We start from the raw sequence: 25,510 nt of genomic DNA, 5'->3' as shown, positions 1-25,510 counted from the left end.
AAAAAAAAGGCAATGTATCTACTGACAATATTTATAAATTTGTCTCTAGACATGCGTTACATTTTTTAAATGACAGTCCCTGCATTTTGCCAATATAATTACACTGCCTATTTATTTATTATTAGACAATCACACTCACACTCACACTCTGTGAGTATTTATGTGCTTTGTAATGTTTGGGCAAGTAACATTTGAGGAGCTACTGAATTTTAGTTGTTCAAGATTAACTTTAAAGTGTGCCTTAGATACAAATGACAGAGAATGATTTCAGTGGATGTCTGTAAGTAAATTAGCATGAGCAATTTGCTTCTGCACTGCTGAAATGCACTAAATTTATTTAGAAGACACCTTTATCCAAGGTGACTTATAGAGCAACAGCATCTCACCCGAAAGATGGAGCACAAAGAGGTTAAGTGATTTCAGTGGCTGAGCTGGGATTTGAACCGGGGACTTCCTGGTTACAAGCCCTTTTCCGTAACAAGCAACACTGTGCTCGTTAGCACATCATGGATTGTTATTGTTGTGTTACCTGTTTGACAATATGGGCAATAATCCTACACTGTCAGTGCACTAGAGCAGGCGTTTTGAAAATAACTTTGAAACAGACTTTAGTTATACGTGTAAAAAGTTGTCAGGATGTTAACAATGAAAAGAAAAATTACAGGTATGTTATTTAAACAGTTGTAGCAACATGTGGGGACATATAACACTACATTTTTCACAACCCTGCTACTTACACTTTAAGACAACATATATGCATTAATTTGACTGCCATATGCCAAATGCCATACAATACAGTGCCGTTTGCAGGACCAGGAGGGCCAAGGAAGACTTGTTATGGTCATGTATTCTGCTTCCTGTAAAAAAATAAATAAATCACAAACAAACAATCATATTAACGTGAGTCTCTTCTGCAACATACGTTTTGGTTTGTGACGGAATTCTTGTACGTTTAGGATTAATATATTTGTTTGCTATTGTCTTGGCACTGCATCAAAATGTTGTTATTTCAAATCCCAGAGGCTGAGATTGTTACTTACCCTGGTCGAGCTACATCTCCAGTGATAGGGCATGTTGTTCCCCTCTGGTTGGATTTCTGTACGTAGAGACTGATTGTAGGTTACAGCTGTACTATCCACAGACACAGGCACAGTTCATGCTAAAGTTGTTTGTTTTTGTATTTCAGGTTGGGTTACTTCTTTGGTTGGTATTTTTATTAATTTATATAAGGAATTTATGACAAAAACTTGCCTGTGTTTTTGGCGTCTAGGAAACCAGCTGAATAGCCACTAATACCCTCCATCTATGCTGTGATTTTTTGCAGTTCTTTTTCGTTTTTTTGTATTCTAAATTACTTTTCTGACTCATACATTAGATGTGATTGATTTCTCTTTTGCCGTTTTGCAAAGCTGTTAATACTCTGATTGCATAAAATACGTACACCTATATTTAATAAGTATAAGAGAAGTCAGTGTTTATTCAGATTTGTCCTTCAATTATTCTCAATCAATTTCACAAGAGGACAGTGCTGTTTACAACTATGGAACATTAGAGACTGCTGTTTCTCCTGATGACTGGCTACTGCACATGTGTAATGAGTGCACAGTGACTACACTGCAGTATTTAATTATGTCAGCCCTGAATCCTTTGCTTATATCTCAAGTTTGCTGCTAGGTTCTGACAAGGGCATTTCTATTTAAATGAGTTGCATCATGGTGTCTTGGGACCTCATAACATTATGGATTAATTTAGTTTATTCCAGCTTCCAGTTCAAATCTGTGCCACTTACATAGTTTTGCTGTGATTCTTCCTGGATGTGCCAATTAAATGATGTAGCCTAACCTTTCTGTTTAAATCCTAGACAGACCCTGTGCAAACAAGGCATAGCACCCTACTCATTAATAAAACAATGTTACTAACTGCATTTTGAACTTAATTAATATGCAGAATTTTGTGTTTATCAGTATTGATTTGGAAAAAACAAAAGGGTGCAACTCAAGATGGTGATGTAATCCATACGGTAATTTTGGAACATCAGTATTGAGTTTTTATTGCAGTATTCGTTGCACTACCTGTGATCATTAATATGTTCATTTTTGTTTAGAAGTTAAAGGTTACAGTCAATAGTCTATAGTTTAAAAAATATCACCCACCTGTACACATGCATGATTTTCATTCTGACATTAGAGTGGGTTAAGCAGGCGTCTGGTGATTCTTCGGAGAGAGCGCTGCTCAGGGTACAGTCTGCAAACCCTAGAATAAAAAATCTATGAAACAGAAAATGCACACTTTGGCACAGCACCATACATCATAAACTAACCAATCATGTCTTTAAGAAGATGATTATCTGGTTTATTAGTTTTTTTGGGGAAAATGTGGGTGCTGATGTATCAATTATATTGTCATTCTCTCACATTAAATTAATAAATATTAGTGCTGGGACAAGTATCCGAATATTCTAACGGATATTTTTTGACATGTATTCGGATACAAAAATCAGATGTTCGTATTTACTAGAAATGGCAGAAATACCTTGCTCCTATTTATCGCCTCACCGGAAATTGTGTGACAGTTTAAAAAATTGCAAATGAAAAAGAGCGCCGTGTGATATGTGATTCAAACCAGCAATGAGTACAAACTACCACTTTTCTTGGGATTCATTGACGATGAAAAAGCCTTTGACTCTGTTTACACAAGATCTGTATTAAGCTCTCTGAAAAAACAAGGAATTGAGAAAACGTACAGAGCCTTGATCATATACAAGAATGCAACATCCACGGTAAGACTATAAAGACAGCAACAAAATCAAGCTTAAAAAAGGAGTTTGTCAAGGAGATAGAACTCTTCACGACCATTCTGGAAGACATTTTCTAAACACTGGATTGGGAAAATAGGGGGCTGAAGATCAATGGAGCCTACTTGAATCACCTACAATTTTGACCAATCACCTACAATTTTGACCAATGCGTGCTGCCAGTTACAAACGACTCATTGGAGTATGGAAAGATGCAGGCTAGGAGTAACAAGAAGAGCAAAAGGAAGGAATGGATAAGAACGTAAACAAAAGTATGCCATGTTATTATAAAAGGGACAAAAATGAAATGGCAGCATGAGCCGGACATGTAGCAGGGAGACAGACTGTCGCTGGATCAAAGAAGAACAGACCATCGCTGGATCAAAGAAGAACAGACCATTGCTGGATCAAAGAAGAACAGACCATCGCTGGATCAAACAAGAGTACAGACCATGCTGGATCATAGAAGAACAGACCATCGCTGGATCAAAGAAGAACAGACCATTGCTGGATCAAAGAAGAACAGACCATGCTGGATCAAAGAAGACAGAAGAACAGACCATCGCTGGATCAAAGAAGAACAGACCATAGCTGGATCAAAGAAGAACAGACCATCACTGGATCAAAGAAGAACAGACCATCGCTGGATCAAAGAAGAACAGACCATCGCTGGATCAAAGAAGAACAGACCATCGCTGGATCAAAGAAGAACAGACCATCGCTGGATCAAAGAAGAACAGACCATCGCTGGATCAAAGAAGAACAGACCATCGCTGGACCAAGGAGATACTAGACTGGATCCCAAGAGATATAAAGAAACCACAAGGCCATGTCCCCTGCTATACTGTCTCTGCCTGCATTCAGAGCAATATAATGGCTTTTATTACTTTTTGAAAACAAACGAATATCCGAACGAATATTTAAATTATGAGCGAATCCTGTGTTCGCCCCAGCACTAATAAATATGAACTACTACTTTGAGGCTGTCACATTTCAATATGAATTATTTGTCTCTGCCAGGAGCCGTAGCACTCCTGAGTCTCATTGTAGTAAACAGTCTATTGTACCTTTCTATACGCAGAACAACATTGTTATTTTCTTTTTGTCTCCCAGGTGATGAGCTGGAATAGATCATGTCTGAAGTACAGGGAACCGTCGAGTTTTCTGTGGAGCTGCACAAATTTTATAATGTGGATCTTTTTCAAAGAGGGTAAGTGTAAGCTTGTTGTGTTGTATGTGTGAAGGGGGCTGATTTAGTAATGTATAGACCCTCGCTGAATTAGGTCAGGTGGGACCCCACATTGAAATATCTGTAAATTATTTGCATGTTTTAACTACAGGTTTGGCAATTGGATTGTGTTCATTTCTCCCACATGATGAGTGTTTGGCTGCCAAATGTTGCTATAAAATGTGAGCTGTGACTGTAAACTGGCTGTGTTTCCTTTCTTTTTTTGAAAATGTATTTTATAATTGAAAACTTAAAAAATGTTTTTTTTTAGTTTTTTTTTACCCCCTGATATTTTCTCCTCATCGGATGCTTTTTCCAATTATTTGATTTGAAATTACGAGAGAACTTACTTTTCACACCAATTACCATGCAGTTTTATAAGATCAGGATCAGTGAATTGAATGAACCCCTTGGATTTGAATGAGCCACTGCCAAGAAGAACAAGGAGTGCAATTCGATAATTATCAATACATTGATGTTGATATTTCTATGTAAATATGGTATTGCATTCAATCAAGCAGTAGTAATTGTTCCTGCAAAAAAATAAAAATCCAGATTTTAATTGTATTAAAAAGTCACATGCAATCATTGTACTACAATCTACACTGCAGTTGTCATACAGAGATGCAGAGGGAACACCAAAGGATTCTGGGTTATCAGAAGGTTCACAGGGCCTGCAGCTAATTGATTTCTTTACACTTTTGTTTCCTTTTTTACCCATCCTAAAAGCAAAACAACATTGACTTAATGGGCCTGTTTTTACCTAAGATCTTTTGAAAGGAATAAAACATTTTAATGGCATGACAATTGCATGAAACAGTCATGTTTTCACTTCAGTGCTAGTATTTTAACAGTTAAAGTTACACTGCTGCGCTTCACAAAGCAGTCTGTTATGCAGTGTAATACAATTGATTGAAGCCCAAGAGTCAGTGAGTATTGGTAGAGGTAATGTACTTCCACACCGTGCTTCGTGTTACATGATCAAAATGGGTCCTTTCCAAACATTTGCTTAAAAATAGGGGACACAGTATTCACATAGCATGCCAACTGCGCACATCCCTTTCTTGCAGCCTGGTATGTGCATGATTAACATGTGATCTCGGTGCACAAGCATAGCTTTGTTTTCTGAAAGTATACAGAGAGGAAAATCAAAAGCAGTGGCTAACCAATGGAGTTAAAATATATACAGTAAGCAACCTGCCTCTCCACATGACTTAGGACATTTTCAATAGTCTGCATCAGGGTTGCTTACTGTGCAATAATGTAACGTTGGTAATTCATGGGGGGGGGGGGGGGGGGGGGGTGGGGGGGGTGCAATTCATGGGGGGGGGGGGGGGGGGGGGGGGGGGGGGGGGGGGGGGGGGGGGGGGGGGGGTGGGGGGGGGGGGGGGGGGGGGGTGGGGGGGGGGGGGGGGGTTGATACTGGAAACATTCACTCATTAACATTAACAACAGAGCGCCCCCAACAGACACATTCAAGTTATAATAAAATTGATTTGAAACGATGCATATCTAAAATTAATATTGTCTTGAGCCTCAACTACTTGTAAACAATGAATACAGTATACGGGTTATCTTTATGAATGATCTGGGGATAGCAGAGTTCTACAGCAACATACCTTACCAGCTACCTTCACTTTTCAAATAAGTTTTTGTTGTTGTTTTTAAACTGTCTATTGCAATTATATAAACAGTGGAGGATCTAAATAAATACACCCACTATATATTGTGATAATAAAGCTTCTATTGAGCAGTTTAACAATAATAAAAGTGCATTCAAATAAGGTTCACGAAAAAAAACAGTTTTGTACATTTTTAAGGAGGCTGTATTTTTCTCCATGTGTCATAGAAACAGTAAATTTACCTATGATATCTTTTTATACCATATTTCTGGCTTATGACATACGATTTCTGTTACCAGTCCAGCAATATTAAGTGGTTTCCATGGTGTGGCAAGGTGGCTTGTGTGGTGACATCATACCAGGAAGTAATTGACACCCAGACAGCACTGCTGCATGTTTAATATTAATAAATAAATAAAAGGTTTAAACAAAACGGCACACTGATCAAATAAACACAATACAGACATGGAAGAAGCAAACATGTCTCGTTCCACCTCCGAAGCCCAATCAGCCAAAGCTGCAGGTTTTTATACATATGACCGTCTCTATCATTGTACATTTGAAATTGGGAAAAAAAAGGGAGGGCAGCGTAAATAAATACATACATTGTGATTTAAAAAAAAAAAAAATTGCAAACTCTGCTGCCGCTTCTAAATAATTAAATGAGGAAGATAATCCGCAGTCTGCAATGGTTAAAAATCAAGAAAAAAAAAAAAAAAAAAAAAAAAAAATATATATATATATATATATATATATATATATATATATATATATATATATATATATACACACACCATTTTAAACACCACACCGAAATCATTTATTTTGTCATGGGGAGTCTTAAATGGTTTACGTATGTATGCATAGAAAGCAGACCACTCAGAATTACTGCAAATGCTGAGCCGAGTGAAATATATCACTAAGCAGGGAATGGGCACAGAATATTGCTAACTCTTATGTTTTTCTTAATGGATCTTGAATCAAACGCGCAACCTCTGGAGGGTTTTAACTAAATTACAATCTGATTGATGTCTCGGTTGTGCTGTTCTGAGTTTTTGTCTAGAAGGCACAGTGTGTCATTATAGGGGCCTCATTTGGAAGTAAGTGCGACTGTATAAACTAGCTAGTGTAGGGTTATACCATTTTTCCACTTATACCATTATTATCACTTAGTCCATTGCACAGCTGTGAATAATAGCCCCAAAGTGTATAATTGTGTGTGATGGGGTGCCCCCCCCCTTGGAGTTATTTATGTATGTATTTCATTATTATTATTATTATTATTATTATTATTATTATTATTATTATTATTATTATTGTTGTTGTTGTTGTTGTTATTATATTGTATGTGTTTGTTTGCGGACGGATGAAAGCCATCTGACATAATGATTTATTATTCACCAAGGGTAGCTGGCGGAGATGGGGTTAAACCCCCATCCCAATAAAGCCTGTGGGAATGTGGCTGGAGCTTTAATACAGTGTCTCTCAAAAGTATTCACCCCCTTGGACTTTTCCACATTTTATTGTGTTACAACATGGAATCAAAATCGATTTAATTAGGAGATTTTGCCACTGATCAACACAAAAAAAGTCCATAATGTCAAAGTGAAAAATAAAATCTACAAATTGTTCTAAATTAATACACATATAAAACAGAAAATAACTGATTGCATAACTATTCACCCCCTTTGCTATGACACACCTAAATAAGCTCTAGTGCAACCAGCTGTCTTTAGAAGTCACATAATTAGTTGAATGGAGTCTACTTGTGTGCAGTTAAGGTGTTTCACATGATTTCAGGTTAAATACACCTGTCTCTGGGAGGTCCCACAGTTGGTTAGTACATTTCCTAACAAAAACTACATCATGAAGACGAAGGAACATTCAAAGCAAATCCAAAATAAGGTTCTTCAAAAGCACCAATCAGGGGTAGGATATAAGAACATTTCCAAGACATTCAATATCCCCTGGAGCACAGTAAAGTCCATTATTAAGAAATGGAGAGAATGTAGCACAACCGTGAAACTGAATATCTGGGTGAGAAGGGCACTAGTAAGGGAGGCCACCAAGAGGCCTATGGCAACTCTAAAGGAGTTACAGTCTTCCACGGCTGAGCTGGGAGACACCATACAACAGCAATAGCCCAGGTGCTTCACAAAGCTAGCCTTTATGGGAGAGTGGCAAAAAGAAAGCTATTATTGAAAATAACACACATTAAATCTTGGGTAGAGTTTGCCAGAAGGCATGTTGGAGACTGAGACCAAGTGGAAGAAGATTCTATGGTCTGATGAGACCAAAATAGAGCTTTTTGGCCTCAATGCTAATTGCTATGTTTGGCGCAAGCCTAACACCACATATCATCCTGAGAACACCATCTCTACCGTGAAGCATGGTGGTGGCAGCATCATGCTATGGGGATGCCTTTCTGTGTCAGGGCCTGGAAAGCTTGTGAAGATAAAGGGCAAAATGGATGCAGTAAAGTACAGAGAAATCCTGGAGGAAAACCTGCAGAAGTCTGCAAGAGACCTGGGACTTGGGAGAAGATTCATCTTCCAGCAGGACAATGACCCCAAACATACAACCAAAGCCACACTGGATTGGCTTAAAATCAAAAAGGTCAATGTCCTGGAGTGGCCCAGTCAAAGCCCAGACCTCAGTCCAATTGAGAATATGTGCAGTTTTACAGTTTGGTTGGTGTAGTGTTTTCAGATTATTCAGTGATAAATATTACTCATGGGGCTTTGACAGATTTGTTGTGACTCAGTTTAAAACCTTTTATTTTAAACTTGCTGACTTTTTTGTTTTCTGGTCAGCATAATGATTCCATGTACAAAAAATAATAATAATAATAATTGTATCTTAATTGTATTTTGCTTTTGCATCTAGCTCAGTGTGTGATTTGAAAAGTTATTACATTGCATTATTGTATTATACTTTATATCCTTATTTATATCCATAGGTACTACCAGGTGAGAGCTGCTTTGAAAATATCATCTCGTATCCCACACCGACTGATAGCGACAGCATCAACACCCACAGGTAAGGATAAATAACATTACAGGCAAGGTCATCTGGTGAGCAAAACATTTTTTTGTTTTATTAAATTACAGCTGTAAACAGATTTTGCATAAAACACAATCCAAATATGTATGTCAGTATTCAGAAAACAAATGCAATTCAAGAACAGGATTTTTTTTAAAGTGCCCACCTAGAGTACCTCCGCTGACTAATCATAAACCATGAGAGTGTGAATTAGCAAAAGTGTGGGCCTAATCCTGTGCCCCAGGGCCTCAGGTTATCTGACAAACAAAAGTGCAGACATGTGAACACAACTGGCTGAGCTCCGAAGCTAAGAGGTTAGTGACCCCTTGAAGCTGGTTCTGCTTCAGTTATGTGAACACAACTGGCTGAGCTCCGAAGCTAAGAGGTTAGTGACCCCTTGAAGCTGGTTCTGCTTCAGTCATGTGAACACAACTGCTCCGAAGCTAAGAGGTTAGTGACCCCTTGCTGAGCTCCGAAGCTAAGAGGTTAGTGACCCCTTGAAGCTGGGTCTGCTTCAGTCATGTGAACACAACTAGCTGAGCTCTGAAGCTAAGAGGTTAATGACCCCTTGAAGCTGGTTCTGCTTCAGTCATGTGAACACAAATAGCTTAGCTCTGCAGCTAAGAGGTTAATGACCCCTTGAAGCTGATTCTGCTTCAGTCATGTGAACACAACTGGCTGATCTCTGAAGCTAAGAGGTTAATGACCCCTTGAAGCTGGTTCTGCTTCAGTCATGTGAACACAACTAGCTGAGCTCTGAAGCTAAGAGGTTAATGACATGCAACGGAAAGTAGCTCCTGTTTCATTTTTCTCTCTAGCTGGTCATGTAGCAAGAATGTTGCACAACAGTCTCACTTTGAGTCTCACACTGGTCCCAAGATTAAGCTGGTTGCTAAACAGCTGTGAGCTTTTTGATGCGCCATATTTTACATGCTTTAGTTATTCTTTTAAACAAGGAAGATATGTATTAAAAGTTTCAACTCTTTAATTGTGGGATTCTCATTTATGCCAGTTTATGTACTGGACATCTGTATGTGAAAGACTCATGAAAAAATAATAAATTTTCATGCCACATTAGTTTAAATAAAAATAATAAAAGTGTTTAGAATTTAAAATTAATGTAAAATGTAATTTATGTTCCTGTGATTATTATTATTATTATTATTATTATTATTATTATTATTATTATTATTATTATTATTATTATTATTAATAAACATTATTGAATGATGGGGCATTTTTCTTTTTTGATGGCTTTGCAGAAAAAGAAATAAGGAAGATGTGTATTAACAGTTTCAATTCCTTAATTGTGGAATTTTCATTTATGCCAATTTATTTACTGTACATCTGTATGTGAAAGAATCATTAAAAAAAAAAAAAAAAAAAAAAAAAAAAACTTTTTGCATGCCACATTAGTTTAAATAAAAATAACAGAAGTGTTTATAATTTAAAATTAACCTAAAATGTAATTTATGTTCCTGTGATGATTATTATTATTTATTTATTCATTTATTTATTTATTTATTTATTTAAACATTGTTGAATGATGGCACATTTTTCTTTTTTGATAGCTTTGCAGAAAAAGAAATATGTAAACCACAGTGTTGTATGCAGTAATTATAGATATCTGTTTTCTTTGTACAAGACATCCAAGGCATGCACATGTATAATTCCCGTGTTGACTATGATTATTAGTAGCAGAGTGGAATGCTTTACAGTATAACAGCATGCATGCTTTCCTTTGATGTTTTTCAAAACAGTCATCCCTTCCAGATGAAACTAGCACTGAGGATAGGAATTATGCCAGCAAGCGTAAAGTGTATATTCCGTTTGGAATATTTACAGATCCTTTACATTATTGGAAGCAGTGTAATCCAAGTAGTTTAGCAGGGCTGAGGTGCTGTTGATTGTTTTTATTTCTAGCGATCTTCAATGGGTTTAGCAGGAGGGTCCTGTACCGGCCTCCTGTCACCTGTCATTTTGTCTAGCAGGTGACAAAGTTGATACCTGCAAACACGGTTCCACCTAATTGCTGCGACCGACTCCTTTGTCAGCTTGACTGGCGTATTTAAAACACACTTGGTGAGACGTGTCACTTCTGTTTTAAGTTACCTTTCCTAGATCAGAAGAACATCAGGACCTAGAAGTTGTCGATCAGGACCAGATTGTAGAGGGATGGGATATAGCTTGCAATGACTGAAGTCAGTTTCTGGTTATTTTGTCAGTTGATTCTGTGTGATCGTAAATAGATATACAGCTTTGGAAAAAATTAACAGGCCACTGCAAAATGATCAGTTTTTCTGGTTTTACTATTTATAGGTATGTGTTTGGTAAAATGAACATTGTCAGAGCAGAAGGAAGCAAGTTTTCTTCCAGGACAACCTTGTACTTGGCTTGATTCATGCCAAAGCTGCCCGATTCCAGCCTTGCTGAAGCACTCCCAGATCATCACGATCCTCCACCACATTTCACAGTGGGTGCGAGACACTGTGGCTTGTAGGCCTCTCCAGGTCTCTGTCTAATCATTAGACGACCAGGTGTTGGGCAAAGTTGAAAATTGGACTCATCTGGGGGTGCTTCAGCAAGGCTGGAATCGGGCAGATTTGTCTTTTTGAAGGGCACATGAATCAAGCCAAGTACAAGGTTGTCCTGGAAGAAAACTTGCTTCCTTCTGCTCTGACAATGTTCCCCAACTCTTAGGATTGGTTATTCCAGCAGGACAATGCTCCATGCCACACAGCCAGGTCAATCAAGGTGTGGATGGAGGACCACCAGATCAAGACCCTGTCTTGGCCAGCCCAATCTCCAGACCTTAACCCCATTGAATACCTCTGGAATGTTATCAAGAGGAAGATGGATGGTCACAAGCCATCAAACAAAGCCGAGCTGCTTGAATTTTTGCGCCAGGAGTGGCATAAAGTCACCCAACATCAATGTGAAAGTCTGGTGGAGAGCATGCCAAGACGCATGAAAGCTGTGCTTGAAAATCAGGGTTATTACACCAAATACTGATTTCTGAACTCTTCCTAAATTCAAACATTTGTATTGTGTTGTTTAAAAACGAATATGAACTTATTCGAGGTCTGACAACACTGCATCTTTTTTGTTATTTTGACCAGTTGTCATTTTCTGCAAATAAATGCTCCAAATGACGATATTTTTATTTGGAATTTGAGAGAAACAGTAGTTTATAGAATAAAACAAAAATGTTCATTTTACTGAAACACATACCTATAAATAGTAAAACCAGAGAAACTGATAATTTTGCAGTGGTTTCTTAATTTTTTCCAAAGCTGTATGTCGACAGAATGTTGTATGACAGTTTCAGTTATCTCATGACTGCGGATCTGACAGACTGCACACATTGCTGTTAAACAACTGTCATACAACAGAAAACAAAACTCGTTCTTCGTTATAAATGGACAAGTCATGAATTACTAATTTATGGATGCACTTTTGTTTATTGCATGTTTGCTAAGACATTCGTTCCGATAGCGCTTGTCAGCATCCTGCATTCTACTGTGAATCCACTGCTTTCGAGAGCTCATTTCATCCATTGCTTCCTATGGACGTTCAAATGCCACTCCTGCACCCCATATGAAGCCCATATGTGCAAATCACATGGCTAATGAACAATGAGCAGCAGCTACAGTATACTACTGTGTGGTTGACACTGATCTCATTCACCTAGTGATTAACACTCAAAACTTTTTAACCATTGTTCTTCCCTGTGCCTTTTTCTGTGCCAGTATATAGCTTTCTTAGTACTTCACCTAGACATGTGCAGATTTATCTGAAGCAGCTGTTTTTATGTGCAGTTAGATAGAAAATATTATGCACTTAAAAGATTTTTTATAAGTACAGTTTTTTTTTTTTTTTTTTTTTTTTTTTTTTAATAAAACAGGACAGCAGCATGCTTCTGTTTTCTAATGATTGACCACTAACTTGCCTAATAAGCCACACTTCCTTATATCCATTATTTAAATTAGTAACCAAACAGCAGGGAGCAGCACATCACAAGGTAATATATTATGCCTTTTGAATACAATAGCCATACATGCAGCTGCACTTCATGTCTGTGTTTTATTAGTGCTGGAGACAGGTTATGCAGCTGCACTTCATGTCTTTGTTTTATTAGTGCTGGAGACAGGTTATGCAGCTGTACTTCATGTCTGTGTTTTATTAGTGCTGGAGACAGGTTATACAGCTGCACTTCATGTCTTTGTTTTATTAGTGCTGGAGACAGGTTATGCAGCTGTACTTCATGTCTGTGTTTTATTAGTGCTGGAGACAGGTTATACAGCTGCACTTCAAGTCTTTGTTTTATTAGTGCTGGAGACAGGTTATGCAGCTGCACTTCATGTCTTTGTTTTATTAGTGCTGGAGACAGGTTATACAGCTGCACTTCAAGTCTTTGTTTTATTAGTGCTGGAGACAGGTTATGCAGCTGCACTTCAAGTCTTTGTTTTATTAGTGCTGGAGACAGGTTATGCAGCTGCACTTCAAGTCTTTGTTTTATTAGTGCTGGAGACAGGTTATGCAGCTGCACTTCAAGTCTTTGTTTTATTAGTGCTGGAGACAGGTTATGCAGCTGCACTTCATGTCTTTGTTTTATTAGTGCTGGAGACAGGTTATGCAGCTGCACTTCATGTCTTTGTTTTATTAGTGCTGGAGACAGGTTATGCAGCTGCACTTCAAGTCTTTGTTTTATTAGTGCTGGAGACAGGTTATACAGCTGCATTTCAGGTCTGTGTTTTATTAATTTCCCACAGAGGGATCTTCGACACTTGTAAACACAAACAAATAAACAAAACAAACCTAGCTCATACTCAAGCGCAAACTTCACAATCAAGATGGATAAGCCGTTTCCCTGATAAATGAAATCCACGCTGTGATAGTTTAGTAAACACACAGTTAAACACAGTGTCCACGACAGGTAGAACCATGCACAGTAAACACAGGCCTTCAATCAATCAATGAATCAATCTTTATTTTATATAGCACCTTTCATCATGGACCTCCATCACAAAGTGCTGCACAAGATGCAGTAACAACAGAACAGAGATGATACACGTTCACTATTTTATTGAATTTTATAACACACAGTTGGCTTCAGCAATGTATAAGTACGCTTCCGCTTCTCCTTACAGTCCTCAAAGAGCCTCTCAGATAAACTTCCTCTTATACAAGTGTCAATCATCTTAACAGCCCTGTGGAAGGGGTGTGGGTAATTCACTGACCAGGAGACAGACAGGTGTATTAGGAAACACCACACAGGTGCCCAGTTTTATTTTTGACCGGTTCTTACTTTTTTCCGGCAGAGGGCACTGTTGACCGTGGGCTGCCTATCAACGATGATAGACAGCACCACGGAAATACCACAGCTGGTACACGAACAGCAAATGCACTCGCAGGTGCTCAAAGAAATAATAATGAAAACAGAAGGCGAAAAGAACAAGGGAAAATAAAACAGTAATAAAACTACAAATAAAAGGTGCTGCACTCGGCAGCGTTATCCCGGTCGCCGCTACCCGCACGACCCGGATCACCGTCCTACTCTGTCGGCTATCTAGCCTGCTCTTTTACAATACGCCGGGGTCTGCCCAAGGGTTCCCCGCTCTCTGTCTCTTTCTCGCTGTGAATTTCTTTTTTCTCCCGGCTGATTCCCGGTCCTGAATCAAAGCTTCCGCACTCTTGGTGCGTCTAAGTGGGCAGACCTGAGGAAACAACAGAGCGTTATTTTATAGGACCAACAATCACCCAAGACCCGCCTCCCAGCCATTCAGAGAGGGGGAAAGTCCACACACCCTTTCCCACCTCCCCGTGTCATTGCCATGACTCACAGGCGGCTGTTGGGCGACTGCCGCCCTCTTCCTGCAGCACCGTGAACACGCCAGCAGAGTCAGCACAGATCTCTCCCTGTTACATATCCTTCCCCTCAGAATGACACCACCGGTTCATTCGAAAATCTTACACCCCCATGCCTTCCCGAGAGAAAAAGTCTGCGTTTTGATGCAGCTTTCCTGCTCGGTGGACTACCCTGAAGGCATAGGGCTGCAAGGCCAAGTACCACCGTGTGATTCTGGCGTTGCTATCTTTCATCCGGTGAAGCCATGCTAAGGGGGCATGATCTGTAACCAGGGTGAAGTGTTGCCCCAGGAGGTAGTACCGGAGTGACTCGACTGCCCATTTTACCGCGAGACACTCCTTCTCGATGGTGCTATAATTTTTCTCGCGGGGAAGGAGCTTCCTGCTGATATACAGGACCGGGTGCTCGCTTCCCCGAACCTCCTGAGACAACACTGCCCCGAGACCTGTCTCTGACGCATCCGTCTGCAGGGTGAACCTCTTACCAAAATCCGGGCTGCATAGTACTGGCTTACTACACAGCCTCCGCTTCAAGGCGAGAAAGGCCCTCTGGCACGACTCCGTCCACTGAACTGTATTTGGGGCAGCCTTCCGGGTGAGGTCTATCAAGGGAGCAGCGAGCGTAGCGAAACTCGGGATGAACTTTCTATAATAGCCCGCTAGTCCCAAGAAAGAGCGCACCTGGGTTTTGGTTGTAGGAACCGGCCAGTCAGCCAAGGCTTTCACCTTAGCAACTAGCGGTCTGATCTGGCCGCCCCCTACTCGATACCCCAAATACTCCGACTCACTCTTCCCAATGGCACACTTCTTTGGGTTAGCAGTGAGCCCCGCCTCCCGCAAGGATTGCAGCACCGCCGCTACCTTACACAGATGACTCGGCCAATCCTCACTGTGGATAACCACGTCATCTATGTAAGCAGCGGCGTACTGCTGATGGGGCCGCAAGATGCGATCCATCATCCGCTGGAAAGTGGCGGGGGCTCCGTGCAACCCAAAGGGCATGGTCCTGAATTGGTACAACCCGAAGGGAGTCGAAAACGCCGTCCTCTCTCTAGATTCCGGAGTCAGGGGTATCTGCCAGTACCCCTTCGTTAAATCCAGTGTCGTCATAAAATGAGCCGTGCCTAGACGCTCCAGCAACTCATCTACTCGGGGCATCGGATAAGCGTCAAATTTCGATTTCTCATTGATTCGTCTGAAATCAATGCAAAATCGAGTTGACCCGTCTGGCTTATCGACTAAAACGATTGGACTGTTCCAGTCACTTTGGGACTCTTCTATTACCCCCAGTCTCAGCATTTCGTCAATTTCCGCTTTTATTACCTGTCTTTTACGCTCAGGTATACGGTACGGCCTCTGGCGAACTAGCGCCCCCGGCTCAATATCAATGTGATGATGGGCTACTCGAGTCTGCCCCGGGACGGAAGAGAACACGTCAGGAAACTCCGCCACCAGACCGCGAGCCTGACATTTCTGCGTTGGTGTCAGATTCTCAGCAATCTGTACCGATCCTTTTCTTGCCAACACAGAAAGATCAGGTCCCAGGTCCGTGACGTCATCTGCATGCGCCACTAACAACGCCTCTGGTTGTAACCAAGGCTTTAAGAGATTGATATGATAAATGTGTTTCTCTGTCCGTCGCTCCGGCTGGCAGATCTCATAGTCCACCTTCCCAACCTGGCGTGTAACCTCAAAGGGTCCTTGCCACTTAGCCAAGAGTTTCGACTCAGAACTGGGTAATAAGAGAAGTACCTTATCCCCCGGCTGAAATGTGCGCAACCGGGCTCCTCGGTTATATTGTGTCTCCTGTCTGTGCTGCGCCTGCTGCAAATTGTCATGCGCCCATTTCCCCACAGACTCAAGACGTTTGCGCAGGTCCAACACATACCGGACTGTATTGGTCGAATTGTCCTGCTGCTCCTCCCACATCTCTCTGACCAGATCGAGCACGCCCCGGGGTCTCCGCCCATACAGCAGCTCGAATGGTGAAAACCCCGTAGAAGCCTGGGGAACCTCTCTGATCGCAAAGAGAAGGGGAGGAATCAGCTGGTCCCAGTAACGCACATCACTACGAATAAATCTGCGCAACATGTTCTTAAGGGTCTTATTAAAGCGTTCCACCAAACCGTCGGTCTGAGGATGAAACACCGAGGTCCTAATGGTCTTAATTCCCAAAAGCTTACATGTTCCGCGGATTAGCCGGGACATAAAATTGGTGCCTTGATCGGTTAGTATCTCCTTGGGAATCCCCACCCGGGAGAAAACCTTCACAAGCTCGTTGGCAACAGACTTAGCGGACATAGATCGGAGGGGAATTGCCTCTGGATAACGCGTAGCGTAATCCAGAATGACAAGTAGGTGGGTGTATCCTGCCGCACTCCTTTCTAGTGGCCCAACTATGTCCATCCCAATACGCTCAAACGGAGCTTCCACTAGGGGCAAAGGCACCAGAGGGGCTCGTGGAACGGCTCTAGGGCTGGCCTTCTGACATTCCCCACAACGCTCACAAAACCGCTTAACATCGCCATCCAGCCCCAGCCAGAAGAACCGTGACACAAGCCTTGCTTTAGTTTTATCCCTTCCCAAATGACCAGACAGGGGAATAGCGTGAGCCAGCTGCAACAAATCCTCCTTAAAGGGCTGAGGAATGAGCAACTGATGACGCACTTCACCGGTCTGGGGTAATTTATCAACACGGTACAGTAGGTCTCGATCAATTTCAAAGTGGGGGTACGTGGCGGCGCGTCTGGGCTCGACCACCCGACCATTAACCACCGCTGCTTGGTCAAAGAGCCTGCCCAGCACGTCGTCACGCCCTTGCTCGAGTCGGAAGTCACGGGAGCGAGCTAAGAAATCAGCTCCCATGGCTTCCAACTCGGGGTCAGGTCGGTCCCGAGCAGAGGCAGCCGAGCCAGACCCCTGCGCTGGCTCCGCGACCTCCCCCCCGGACTCCTCACCAACCGCCCCCACCTGAAACTTCTCCGACTCCCTCCATTGCCAGCCCTCATTCTTAGCGATCCGACGCTCCCGTTTAGTTTTACGGGGTTTAAATCTATGGCAAAACCATTCTGGATCGCGAAAGGGAAAAATCTCTCCAATTACTTCCTCTTTCTTAGCCAATAAGGAAGGCGGGGCTGTCAGAGCAGCCAACCAATCTTTAAACTGCTCACAGTCCCGTCCCAGAACTACTGGTACTGGCAATCGAGGACATAATCCTACCTGCACCTGCGTCACCTGCTGGCCAATAGTCATACACACATTTATCTTGGGATAGGAGCGGACATCCCCATGAATACATTTAATATGCACCCGTCCCAATATACGTTTATGCCCCGGTGAGACTAGGCTCTCCTGTACTAGAGACTGACCACACCCTGAGTCCAGGAGAGCCTGGGTTTTTGTACCATCCACTGTCACAGGAATAACAAAACCCGTGTGCTGAAGCGACTGAGGTAATTGAACGTGCCTACCTGGTCGGCTGAGGTCACACTCCATCACGGGGCAGTCCCGGGAGAGGTGGCCCACCTCCCTGCACGTCCAACACCTCGGTGGGCTGGTTTCTCTCCCCGAAGTTTTGGAAAGAGGGGAAAACACTGGAGCCATAAAAGGGGCCCGCTGATAAGGCGTCCGCGCGAGACCCCGGTCCGACACTGCAGCAGCCCGTGGGTATCCCCACCCTGCCCCAGTACCCGGGCCGGGAGCTCCCGCCGACACCCCCCGACCAAATCCTGGACTACCCCTTCCCCCCAGTCCCTTCGCCCTTTCCGGGGCCAGTTGAGGGGACGATCCAGTAGCCACACTCAATATCAATGTGATGATGGGCTACTCGAGTCTGCCCCGGGACGGAAGAGAACACGTCAGGAAACTCCGCCACCAGACCGCGAGCCTGACATTTCTGCGTTGGTGTCAGATTCTCAGCAATCTGTACCGATCCTTTTCTTGCCAACACAGAAAGATCAGGTCCCAGGTCTGTGACGTCATCTGCATGCGCCACTAACAACGCCTCTGGTTGTAACCAAGGCTTTAAGAGATTGATATGATAAATGTGTTTCTCTGTCCATTGCTCCGGCTGGCAGATCTCATAGTCCACCTTCCCAACCTGGCGTGTAACCTCAAAGGGTCCTTGCCACTTAGCCAAGAGTTTTGACTCAGAACTGGGTAATAAGAGAAGTACCTTATCCCCCGGCTGAAATGTGCGCAACCGGGCTCCTCGGTTATACTGTGTCTCCTGTCTGTGCTGCGCCTGCTGCAAATTGTCACGACACTGCAGCAGCCCGTGGGTATCCCCACCCTGCCCTAGTACCCGGGCCGGGAGCTCCCGCCGACACCCCCCGACCAAATCCTGGACTACCCCTTCCCCCCAGTCCCTTCGCCCTTTCCGGGGCCAGTTGAGGGGACGATCCAGTAGCCACACTCCTCCCGGGCAGTTTTGCAGGCGTTGGCTCCGCTGCCTGGTACTGCTCGGCCAGTTCGACCGCCCGGTCCAGCGTGTCCGGCGCCTGCCGCTCGGCTGTGGGTCCAGCGGCGCCTGCCGCTGGACCCACAGCCGAGGTCCCGAGGCTAGACACTCCAGGAAGCGCTCCACCACGATCATTTCCACCACCCTGGCTTTGGTGTTTAGGTCTGGATTCAACCAACCCATGGCGTAATCCTTCAGCCGGTGGGCGATGGTTCGTGGGTGCTCCCCTGCCGCAAACTGCTCCTCCCGGAATTTCTTCCGGTAGCCCTCCGGTGTGGCCCCCACACGATTTAGGATGGCTGCCTTCAGCAGGGGGTAATCCAGCATGTGCTCCGGGGACAGCGTCCTCGCAGCTGCTTGAGCCTCCCCGGTGAGTTGGGGCAACACATAGCTAGCCCACTGGGCTTGGGGCCATCCGGCCGAGATCGCCATAGCCTCGAACACCTCCAAGTAGGCGTCCGGTCGATCCTCGGCCGTCATTTTGGTGGGTCTCTGGATGGAGTGGTCTGGAGCTGCGGGTCTAGCCGCCCCCTGTACTGCCGCGGTGAGCGTCTGGCGCAGGAGGTCCATCATTGCGGCAAACTGAGTCGCATCCATCGCTAGTCTGCTCCTTCTGTAGTTGCACTGCTTGGGGCAGTGCCAGTGAATCCCACTGCTGACACCACGTGTGGAAGGGGTGTGGGTAATTCACTGACCAGGAGACAGACAGGTGTATTTGGAAACACCACACAGGTGCCCAGTTTTATTTTAGACCGGTTCTTATTTCTCTCCGGCAGAGGGCACTGTTGACCGTGGGCTGCCTATCAACGATGATAGACAGCACCACGGAAATACCACAGCTGGTACACGAACAGCAAATGCACTCGCAGGTGCTCAAAGAAATAATAATGAAAACAGAAGGCGAAAAGAACAAGGGAAAATAAAACAGTAATAAAACTACAAATAAAAGGTGCTGCACTCGGCAGCGTTATCCCAGTCGCCGCTACCCGCACGACCCGGATCACTGTCCTACTCTGTCGGCTATCTAGCCTGCTCTTTTACAATACGCCGGGGTCTGCCCAAGGGTTCCCCGCTCTCTCTCTTTCTCGCTGTGAATTTCTTTTTTCTCCCGGCTGATTCCCGGTCCTGAATCAAAGCTTCCGCACTCTTGGTGCGTCTAAGTGGGCAGACCTGAGGAAACAACAGAGCGTTATTTTATAGGACCAACAATCACCCAAGACCCGCCTCCCAGCCATTCAGAGAGGGGGAAAGTCCACACACCCTTTCCCACCTCCCCGTGTCATTGCCATGACTCACAGGCGGCTGTTGGGCGACTGCCGCCCTCTTCCTGCAGCCCGTGAACACGCAAGCAGAGTCAGCACAGGTCTCTCCCTGTTACAAGCCCTTTAAAGGTATCAAGGTTCCATCAGCACATGACCAGGACCCATTGGCACTTGACCACCCTTGGCAGTTACACAAGTACCTTTCAAGCACATGCAGATCTGCGGAAAACCCTTCAGCCAAGTGGATTCAAGGCAATGTTTAAATATGGGGGCTGTTATAACTACACTATGTACTAACCATTACACCGCGACTGTGAAATTCTATTGTTACAAAATTTGGCATAATTCTTGGTATCTCATGAAAAACAAGAAACAGCATCATGGTCCAAATAAAAGAAACAAGTTTTAAAAGATTTATTTGCAAATAGCCCTTTGAGTTCGTAGACTCCTGAAGAATGGACTGCCTTGATCGCTGAACTTCTGATATTTTTACAAAGAAATCAGTAAACAAGTGCCTACTGATAAGAACACCATTGGTTTTTAATAAGCCTGGGGGGGGGGACTTGTTCTTGATCTGACCAGAACAAGCCCTGCCATTCTCTCACACAGAGATTGCTAATTGTGCCACATTATTTGGTGGAGTGTGTTGTGGACAATCTTTTGCTAGTATGTTTTTGATTGGTTTTGTTTTTGTTTGATTTTTGCAGGGGGATCTGCAGGGGACTCCAGCTCCACTGCTGCTGCCTGTGTTCATGACAATACAGTGTTCAGCAGGGTATTCCAGATCCTGTACAGGAATGAAGAGATCGTTGTCAACGATCCCATGAACTTCAGGGTCCACTTGCTCCTGGATGGAGAAAAGGCAAGAAATACATAACCTACTATAACACCTTCTTGCACCTTGGGATGCAAATCAGTTATGATGTATGTTTTTTTTTTTATCAACTCTTTTACCAGATGCTTTTATCCAAAGCAACTTGGGGGTGAACTATGGATCACAGCTGCTTCTGCAGAGTCACGTAGGACCTTGGTTTTTACGTGTCATCCGAAGGACAGTTAGTGATTATGACCAGCATTGTTTGTTTTTTTTGGTTCAAGTCAAATCCCTTAAGCTCAAGCAGCTGTTTATGTATGTCCAAACTCGTTCATGAGTTTGATTAATCTTCAGTATTTAATTTTGTTTTACAGTGCTCAGGTTTTACTTGAAGGTACTTAAGCAGTAAACTGCTGGAAGTGTCAGTGTTTATTTGTAAAACTACTAGATTGATCAATTATGTTAAAAATACTTCTATGGGCATCACTTCATAATGCAGTCAAAGTGTCTTACTTATGCAAACCATTCAGTACATGAATTGATTAACTTTGACAGGGAGGAGCTTCCCTGCAACACTGATGAGTCTGGGCTTTCCCAGACAGATCTGGACACCTAAATGAATTTAACGCAAGCTCTTCTTACTTTGGAAGGTCAATATTTTTATTTTTCATCAAAGTAATAAAAGCCATAGCAATAAAAAAAAGTACAGTGATATTCAGATACACTATACTACTAACTACTAGAATAAAATTCTAAGATGGCTACAAGGCAGCTATATTAGATAAGAGGCCAAAATCTTATTCCCTATGGATAAGACCCCTATATGACTTGACTCCTCTGTCTTATATCTGTCAGTTTGCCATAACTGTCTATGGCAAAGTGGCTAGTGGAGGGGAACAGGTGTAGTGGTGATGCGATGCAGGAGTGACAGGCAGACAGTTTCCAGTGCAAAGGTGCTTTTATTTACAATCCAGGTCTGGTGACTGTAAAATAATAAATCCCCTGCTATACAAACAATGTGTTAAGAGCGGGGATAGCAATAACAGGGCACAGTCCCGGTCAAAAACAAACACACGGTCACCAGTCCTGGGTGAGTGCAGTCGTGAGGGTGTGTGGTGAATACACGGATACGGTGGTGTGCAGGGGTACTCCGGACAGTGCTGACCCTTTGCTACAGCTCCGGAGTAGTGCTCTAACTGTCTACAGTGAAATAAACACAACACGTGTATCACAAAACACTGCAAGTTTCACTCTCGCTTCTTCTTTCTCCAAACATAGTACCCAAACAAAGGAAAAGATCAGCATTACCCTGGCCCCTATGTGTAATCCCGCAAGATAGCTAGGTAAACGGTTGCAGCTGCCTTATTACTTGCAGCTGCCTTTCGTTGACCTTTCAAATCAATACGGTCTTACAACTCTCGCTTCTTTCCAGGCTGACCCACTTCCCTGACCTGGAAACGAACTGTCAGGCCAGCCCTTCCAGATACTTCTCCTCTCATTCTTTAGCGCCCTCACAGGTCGGGAGGAAGATTTATCACCAGAACGCATTGTATTTCTGTCACACTGTCCTTAAAATTTTAGTTATTATCTGTAACAAAAAAGCAGCAGTTTGTGCAATGCACATTTATAATTCACAGTTTCAGAAGTGTCTTTGTCTTTTAGTGAATACACACTAGACACTTGACCTTTCCAGATCATCCTTATTTACATGCACAAGCCAGTCATTGGAAATAAATGTTTTTTTAATACTTAATTAACATTTGTGCCGTCAGCATTTGATTTTAATCCAGTGTTTACTTCTGTAAATATCCTGTGTGGTGGGGTAAAATCCTCCTGTATGTCAGTGACCACCAGAAACGATATGAACGATAGACTGCTGGTAAAGTTAGTGTAGCGGCAGTCAGTGTTTCCTACCAAATATTAGATTTAAAAACTGCAACATCTATTATTATGTCAATTTATTCTGTAATCACATTAACATAAGCATTGAACTGAGTTTTGCTTATTTGCGTCAAATGCGTCTAATCTAGCATACTGCCTGAAATGGATGGTACTTGAACAATTTAATCTTTATTTTATTTTAATTTGTTTCATTTCCCTCAAATCTGCATTCGTGGAGCATCCAAAAAAAAAAAAAAAAAAAAAAACCTCACAGAAATGAATATTTGCTATAAAACCCAAGTTCAAAAGTTTTACACACCTCAAAGGCATAGTAGCCCTATAGTTTTATTGGAAATCTATGATATGCAAATGCAACTGAGGGTAATTCAATTTAAAGCTGTAAAATGGTACAGTATGCTCAGACTGGATTGTTGCAGGCCTGGTGCAGTGTCATACTGCAAGGGTTCAAGCTAGACCTTGATCACCAACGCAAAGGAAACTAAGCATTTATGACACTGACAGTGAACAGCTGTGTGTTTTAATTCATCCTTCTACTGGTATATTAGGAAATGTCAATCTAAAACATACAGAGCTAATCTGAGCTCTCTGTTTCTGATGTGTTCATACATAAAAATCCTCTCAAAGTATAGTATCTAGTATCCTGAGTTGGGAAGATTGATGAATCTTACATTTTTAAGTCACATTAAATTCTACAGTTTTGCAAAATAACTGGATTTGTTTTAGTTCTGTACCAGTAGTGCAGCACATATGAATATATGGACATCGTTATGTATTTAAGTTGTAGTCATTAAGACTGTGTTCACACTGAGTCCATTTAGATGGTTTGGTCCACGCTCGGTACGGTTTGGTAGGTTTGGTGTTAAATGTGAACAACAAAGTCCTCTTTGGAAACGAACCGTACCGAGTCGGAGATACAAGTACCCAACGAGGCAGTGAAACTGCTCAGATTAAAGATCATAAAGTACCCGGACGAGGCAGTGAAACTGCTCAGATTAAAGATCATAAAGTACCTGGACGAGGCAGTGAAACTGCTCAGATTGCAGATCATAAAGTACCCAGACGAGGCAGTGAAACTGCTCAGATTGCAGATCATAAAGTACCCGGATGAGGCAGTGAAACTGCTCAGATTGCAGATCATAAAGTACCCGGACGAGGCAGTGAAACTGCTCAGATTGCATATCATAAAGTACCCGGACGAGGCAGTGAAACTGCTCAGATTAAAGATCATAAAGTACCCGGACGAGGCAGTGAAACTGCTCAGATTAAAGATCATAAAGTACCCGGACGAGGCAGTGAAACTGCTCAGATTAAAGATCATAAAGTACCCGGACGAGGCAGTGAAGCTGCTCAGATTGCATATCATAAAGTACCCGGACGAGGCAGTGAAAATGCTCAGATTACATATCATAAAGTACCCGGACGAGGCAGTGAAGCTGCTCAGATTGCAGATCATAAAGTACCCAGACGAGGCAGTGAAACTGCTCAGATTACATATCATAAAGTACCCGGACGAGGCAGTGAAACTGCTCAGATTGGGTTATATCATACATCAAATTATTACTCCCTCCCTATGCATTACATAACAACAGGAATGATCATTATGGATGTTTTCCTAAATACAACTTTATGATTCTAGTCAAAAGCAGTAATAATTATCACCTGTGGTGCTGAGGACAACTCCCCGTTTTAGTATTGCAAGATAAGGAAGGTTTACTTTCTCTGCGCCCCTCCTATGCAATTTAAGTAATTGTTGTAGTAGTAACAACAACAACGACAATAATAAAGCAGACAGAATAATTTCAGTTAATTTCAACTTTTCTATGACATAACCCTTTGATCTTTTGATTGATTGATATTGCTGGCATTTACATATACAGTGGCTCTCAAAAGTATTCATCCCCCTTGGACTTTTCCACATTTTATTGTGTTACAACATGGAATCAAAATTAATTTAATTAGGAGTTTTTGCCACTGATCAACACAAAAAAAGTCCATAACATTAAAGCGAAAAATAAAATCTACAAATTGTTCTAAATTAATTACAAATATAAAACAGAAAATAATTGATTGCATAAGTATTTACCCCCTTTGCTATGACACACCTAAATAAGCTCTGGTGCAACCAATTGTCTTAAGAAGTCACATAATTAGTTGAATGGTGTTCACCTGTGTGCAGTTAAGGTGTTTCACATGATTTCAGGTTAAATACACCTGTCTCTAGGAGGTCCCACAGTTGGTTAGTACATTTCCTACAAAAACTACATCACAAAGACAAAGGAAAATTCAAAGCAAATTCGGAATAAGGTTCTTCAAAAGCACCAATCAGGGGTAGGATATAAGAACATTTCTAAGGCATTTCAAGGTGGAAGCGACAGCGAGTGGGAGAAGTACAGGCGTGGAAAAGTACAGAGCAGTTTAGAAGCAGAAAGGAGAAATTGCATCTTTAATTGCTTTAATCAGAAAACAGAGGACATTGTGGAAACACAGCAGCAGCTCAAAGTCAAACAGCCAAGTGTGTT

General features: G+C 42.5%; 1 protein-coding gene across 1 annotated transcript in view; it reads left to right on the top strand.

The window, feature by feature from the left end:
• Positions 1–25,510, top strand: part of LOC121313695 (protein FAM135B-like) — a 109,237-nt gene that overhangs the window by 35,458 nt on the left and 48,269 nt on the right. The window contains exons 2-4 of the mRNA XM_041246494.1: positions 3,908–4,004; positions 8,604–8,683; positions 20,983–21,137. Of these exons, the coding sequence (XP_041102428.1) occupies positions 3,928–4,004; positions 8,604–8,683; positions 20,983–21,137 (312 nt within the window). The 5' untranslated portion in view covers positions 3,908–3,927. The remainder of the gene's footprint in view (positions 1–3,907; positions 4,005–8,603; positions 8,684–20,982; positions 21,138–25,510) is intronic.

This window comes from Polyodon spathula, chromosome 3 (assembly GCF_017654505.1).
Source record: "Polyodon spathula isolate WHYD16114869_AA chromosome 3, ASM1765450v1, whole genome shotgun sequence".
In the NCBI taxonomy this organism is placed as follows: domain Eukaryota; kingdom Metazoa; phylum Chordata; class Actinopteri; order Acipenseriformes; family Polyodontidae; genus Polyodon; species Polyodon spathula.
Note: the sequence above shows the minus strand (reverse complement) of the source record. Positions and strands in the feature narration are given on the sequence as shown.